This window comes from Echinops telfairi, unplaced genomic scaffold (genome assembly GCF_000313985.2).
Source record: "Echinops telfairi isolate 266 unplaced genomic scaffold, ASM31398v2 ScPeMD7_53;HRSCAF=182, whole genome shotgun sequence".
NCBI classification, from domain to species: Eukaryota; Metazoa; Chordata; class Mammalia; order Afrosoricida; family Tenrecidae; genus Echinops; species Echinops telfairi.
The window spans coordinates 18,717,560-18,723,712 of NW_022103951.1; the positions used below are offsets into that span (position 1 = coordinate 18,717,560).

Genomic DNA, 6,153 nt, shown 5'->3' on the forward strand with positions numbered 1-6,153 from the left:
CCCACGGGTGCTCCTCCCTTCCCCAGCGCGCTCCTCCCTTCTCCCACGGATCTCCCTCCTCCCTGCGGCGTCGCTCCCTCCTCCCCTCTCCCCCGCGCGCTCTTCCCTCTCCACTGAGGCCCTGCAACTCCGCAGGCCTCTGGCTCAGGGGCCTGATGGGCGCTGCTGCCTCCACCCCACCCCCCACTGCCGGCCACCCGGCAGAGGAAGGAGGATAGAGAGGATGCCCCCCCTCTCCACCTGGGCCGCAGCATGGCCGGCCTGGAACTCAGTCCTGGACCCCTAAGAGTGCTGGGAACAGGGGGTGGCCTCACTTGGGCCCTGGAATTCTGGGGTCCGCCCTTCCGCCACCTGGCCCCTGGGACTGCCGGGTCCCCCAGATCGTCTCTTGAAGAAAGGGAATTCACCAAATTAGGGACAGGGCTGAGGAGCTCCAGAGATGGAGAGAGACCCACAGCCGCTTCTCCCGGGCGGGGCAGGGAGACACACCTGGCAGCAGGAAGTCAGGCAGGTGGCCATCTAGAGTCTCTAAGAGGAGAGCCCCCTAGGGTTCCTACTCAGAATAAGGTCCTCCCACTCTTCCTGAACTCTTCCATCTCCTAATCTGTGGAGCAGAAACCCCAGAGACACTGGGAGGAAACCAGGTGGACTCCTAAAATATTAACCCTTCGTGGTAATTGACTTTCCACTTGCATCTCTGAGCTGGGGAAACTGAAGGCCCGAAGGGTTGGGCTCTGTCCGCTCCAAACTCCCCAGCTACTTGCGGCTCCAGATCCCGAGCTGCAAGACTTCATGCAAGAAAATGCAACAACGTAGCAGGGAGGTTTTTAGAAAAACTCACAGTGACACAAAAATATTGAATAAAACTCCAACAGTGACCCAAATCCATATACATAGGGGAAAGACTAGAGGAAAATGTCCCCAAATGCTCACAAGAGTTTGCATTCCTTTGGTGAGATTATTATTTTTAAAAGGATCTAGCTTCCAATGGGGGAGGGGGCGTTTAAAACGATGACAGTGCTTTAATAAAGAGAACATTTGTTTTTCACAGAAAAACATGAAGGAGACTCGTGGTGATTGGGCCAGATCCAGAAAAGGTTTTTCCTCGCCCCTCTCCCACCACAACACAGAAACGTCCTTGCTTCCCAAGTATCTGCCCCCACCCAGATGCTATATGCCAGAAATTCCACCCCTGGAATCCTGTTAAACACTGACAGGCAGAGGCCTGTCTACGCTACGGCAGGTATGGCAGGTGCCCAGGGCACCACTTGAAGGGGGCGCCACTGAGCAGTTTCTGTGAACCATCTCCAGCCACGAGAGACCATTCGGCAAGTGAAAAAGAATACTTTTGTGTTTGAGAGCCTTCATGGGTCAAGGAGGACCCCTGTGGTGCAGTGCTTAAAATCCGAGGCTGCTAACTGAAAGGCTGGGAGTTCAAACCCACCAGCCCCTTGGTGGGAGAAAGAGGAAGTTTCTTCCAGGAAGAAACCCTATGGGACAGTTCTACTCAGAATCAACTTGACCGCAGTGGGTTTGTTTTTTGATGTCGTCGTCGTTGTTTTTACAGATATAGAGGGAGAGAGAGAAAAAAAACCACGTGCGCGTGCGCGCGCATACCCACCCCTAGAAAAGGAAAAAAGACTACTTGTTGCCATCAAGTGAATGGCAACTCCTGGCAGTCCCATGTGTGTCACAAGATCCTCAATGGCTGATTTGTTTCCAAAGTAAATGGCCAAGCCGGTCGGTCTTCCAAGGTGCCTCTAAGCGGACTTGAATGAGCAACCTTTCAGTTAGCAGCTGAGTACGGGAACCATTTGCACCACCCAAGGACTCCCATAGAAGGAAAAGGTCAGATACAAAGTATTTTGTAAATTTAAACAGTAAGGAAATACAACAGTCAGGCGGGAAGGGATACCATGGTCACTGCAACATTATTCACAATATCGAAAAGGTGGACGCAACCAATGCCCATCAACAGATAAATGGAGCAACAAAATGTGGTCTGTACGCATATGGAATATTACTCTGCCATAAAAAGGAACAAAGCCCTAATACACGCCACAACATGGTGAACCTTGGGAACATTATGCTGAGTGAAAGAAGACAAGACGCAAGGACAAATATTGTATGAGCCACTTATAAGAAATATCTCGAGCAAATGCAGAGCTACAGAAATTAAATGAGTAGTATCCAGGATCAGGTGTGGAGCAGGGTTTGCTGGGTGTTACAGCTTAAGGGCTAAGAGTTTCTGTTCGGAGTGATGAAAAGGTTTTGGAAATAACTAGTGGTGAGAGTTACACAACATTATGAATACAATCAATGCTACTGAATTGTACACATAAAATGGTTAAAATATCAAATTTTATGATATACAGGTGTGCATCACTTAAGATCTACAATACTTCCTGTGAACACAGGGCATTGTGCAAACACCTGTGGCCTCTGAGGGGTTGCTGAGCGCGCTGGCCCGAGGCTTCAGGACTCGACCTGGGCAGCTCCCACTGTGGATGCCTCAGGTAAGTGTTTGGCCGGTCTGCCCGGCTCTTGCCGCCTCTCTGCTAAGTCAGCTGCAGGGAAGGCCAGCTCACCTGTGAGAACCTGCCCTGGGAGGGGACGGTATGGGCCAAGGGTGCCGAGGGCGCCGGAGCCAGAGCAGGGGCGCCGGGGGCGAATACCTTTCCAAAGGTGCACTACAGGGCCACACCATGCAAAACACAAGGACTAGCCCACTTAGCTATGGGAACCAATGGGAACTGAGCTTGAAAGTTTGAGCCTAGGCTTCCACCACTGCAGACTAGCTGACTGGCTCCCAGGCTGTGTGAAGCAGCAGGCCAGAAGTGGGCCTCCAAACCCACTTGGAAATGACAAGGATCTGTCATCCTGGCGCTCTAACGCCTGGGTGCCCTGGCTTACAGAAGCCAGACATTGCCTGGATGGACATTAAGTGATGATGTGTGTCTCTACATTTTTCCCATTATGAATTAAAAATAAAAAGAGTAAGGGATGGGGGGAGCTCCTCAGAGATAAGAAACTCAGAACTAAGCTTTGGTCTTTCACTGAGGAGCACGGGTCTACTGACAGCACCTAGGGTGGACAGCCTGCTTTGTGCAGCACTGTGCTGGGGTGCTACAGTGAGCCAGACAAAGTCTGGGGGCCCCTGTAAATCTAAGACAATGGTGAATAAAGCCAGGGGAGCCAGGACACTCTCTGAACCCAAGCGGGGAGCTTAGGGGAAGCAATGTGCTGCTGCTCTCATCAACTACTGGTAGAGCTGTGTAGCTGCTGCCATTAGGATCATCCGGCCAGGTGAACACCCTACCCTGAGGACTACGTTTAGTGGCAAGAGAGGTCTGAGAGGGAGCACCCATCCTTGCCGGAGCCGGGGTGGGGTGGGGTGGGTAGAGACAGACTCTGCCACGACTCCTGCTCCAGAGCTCTCTGTAGAATCAGGTTGGGGCTGGACTGCTCCTGACATGGTGACTCAGCGGCTGATGGTTTGAACCCACCCAGCGGCTCTAAAGACCTGGTGATCTGCTTCCATAAAGATTACAGCCAAGAAAATCCGGTGGGGCAGTTCTTATCTGTCACATCGGGTCATTATGAGTTGGAATCACCTTGATGTTATCCTTGCCCTAGCCCACCTGCCAAATTCCTGTAAGTACATCCTCATCAACCATTTGCGTGAGAATCCTTATCTCAGGCTCTGTTTCCAGGGGTTTTGATCTAACATAGTCTTCGAAGTGCCAGGCTCTGTTTCAAGCACTTGGAAAATATTCATTCAGTCACCCTAGCAGCGTACGCAAGTATCCCTACAATGTCATTTGCTCTTTGTTGTTGGGGCCTCCCACTGCTGGGGACCCCATATACATCGAATGAAAGAGGACCCAGTTCTGTGCTATCCACAAGAGTGGTTATGGATCCCTGGTGGTAGGTCAGAGGGTCTTCATCCAATCCGTCTGATTTTCAGAAGTAGATATCCAGGCCTTTCTTCCTAGTCTATCTTAGTCTGGAAGTTCCACTGAAACCTGTTCCGAATCATACCACCACCCCAAACCTCCTTGCCAGTCAGGTCGTGGCTATGCATGAGGTGGACTGGGCAGGCTTCAAGCCTAGGTCTCCTGCATGGAAGGTGAGAATTCAACCACTGGACCTCAAAGGCTTGCATTTGCACATTAATAGGGGAGAAAGGAGTGTGGGTAAGCATGCCAGTGAAGACAGATTAAAGCCCTTCACTGTAAAAGCTTTATCCCCCAGCTCCAGAACATTGAAGGGGGCCCATTGCATTGGGCTCCCTAAATAAGCAGACTCAGAAAAGAAAGTGACCAGAGCTGGGATCGCCAAACTTGTGAATGCCACCATTTGTCCTAGGCATCTGTGGCTGTCCCCATGTACCTGGGATGAAAACAGTATGACAAAGTGGTGAAGGACCTCAGACTCCCCACTTGGTCATGCGTCTGGGAAATCTTGTCTGTGCTTGTGACTTGGCCGGGAGCAGAAGGGAAGCCCTTCTTACAGCGGGGGCATTTTGTGGGGGAAGAAAGATCACATGCACACACAGAACCCTGCAGGGTCCAGTGTCTTTTGTATTAACGGAATGCACAAGTATGCCCTCTTGATCTCCCAGATCTGAGCCACAGCCCTGCCAACAATAAAACTCCCAACATTTGCAGCCCATCCTCCCACCAAGATTTGGGGTGGAAAAATATCTCAGGAAAAATGCACTTCAGCTCCAGGGTACAGGAGATGCTGATAACTTTTGTTCTCTGCTCAGCCCTCCTGGGAAATCCCCTTTCCCCGAGCTGTGAAAATGCACCTCGCTACAACTTGCAGGATACTTTCTTCAGAATGATTGCTAGGGCATAATCTAACAGATTTCTGGCATACCAGACGACCAAACAAAGAGTCTGACGATTGGTCCATTGTCTTGCTCTCTCCAGCCCCTCCCCCGTAGCATAACTTTGAAAAAGGAAGGGACCCAATTGGATCCACACATATTCGATACTTGAGAAGCTTCTGGAAAAGTGAGCACTTGTGAAGGCTGCAATCATCATGTCTAAAATGAGAAGAATAAATCCTGCCCGAGAAGTCTCGCCTACCTCATATAAACAATCGCGAGTTCTAGGAAGTGACACATTGGGTAATTCTACACATTGTGCATGGAGGAACCCGGAAATGAGCCGCACTGGGGCTGGATAAGAAATGGTTCATTGTCTGGCGGCCTTTAAATGCTGGGATGGTTCTCCAAGTGTGGGCACTTCAGCGACATTTAAATAATGCAAATCCACAAGGAGATGAGAAGGTGCTGTTCTGGTTCCTTCCTGCCTTTTTGGTTTTAGGGACAGCCAAGAAGGGGGATTGCAAAGATCCCGACATGCAGGAGAGGCGTGGGGTGATGCTTTATTTCATGGCTCTATGGTTTGCGGTTTCTGAGTCACTTGTAACCGAGAAAGACATTGCTGAGATTGCGGGTGTGGATGGTAGCCTGGGAGGACTTTGCAGCTGTGGGACTTCCATCGTTTAGGCAGATGTGTCAAGGTTGAGATGGTTTCTCTCCTCCTTTCCTGATCTTACTGTCAAGAGAGGCAGGGTGTTTCGGAAGAGTCCAGCTTGTGCAGGACACCAGGCAGTCTGGGTTCAATTCCCTTGTGGCACTTTCTTCCATTTGGTTCATGCCTGGAGTGCTTTAGGATGACTTTTCTGCAACCTGGGAGGATGAGTTATTAAAACTGAGATTTTTTTAAAAATGTTAGACTGATTTCTCACCCAAACTTAGAACATTTGTAGCCACCCACTTCCTTCCTCTCCAGGCCGCCCCTCCCAAGCCTACATTTTGATTTCTTTTCCTTCCTAACCCATGGGTTATGTTAAAAGAAAGAAAAAAAGCTAATGAGCCAATTTAAAATGTATTCCAGGCAAACCATCATTTGAGGAAGACACATGTGCTGCGAGCCGGCTTTCTACAAGACGCTTCCTCGTTGCTGGATTCTTGCCTGCTCGGGATTACAAGTCTAGTCCCTTGTGTATTTGGAAAAACAGACTCTTACATGAACCAGGCAGAACAGCTGGGAAATCTCTAGCTTCAAAAAAAAGAAAAAGGATAATTTATCAGACACAGAAATAAGCAATGTCTGGGTCATTAAGTTCCCTGAATGA

At 50.0% G+C, this 6,153-nt stretch overlaps 1 protein-coding gene across 1 annotated transcript in view; it reads right to left on the reverse strand.

Moving 5' to 3' along the window:
- WWC3 (WWC family member 3) overlaps positions 1-519 on the reverse strand; it is a 111,826-nt gene extending 111,307 nt beyond the window's left edge. The window contains exon 1 of the mRNA XM_004709981.2: positions 490-519. Within this exon, the coding sequence (XP_004710038.2) occupies positions 490-519 (30 nt within the window). The remainder of the gene's footprint in view (positions 1-489) is intronic.
- Between the last annotated feature and the right edge of the window lie 5,634 nt (positions 520-6,153).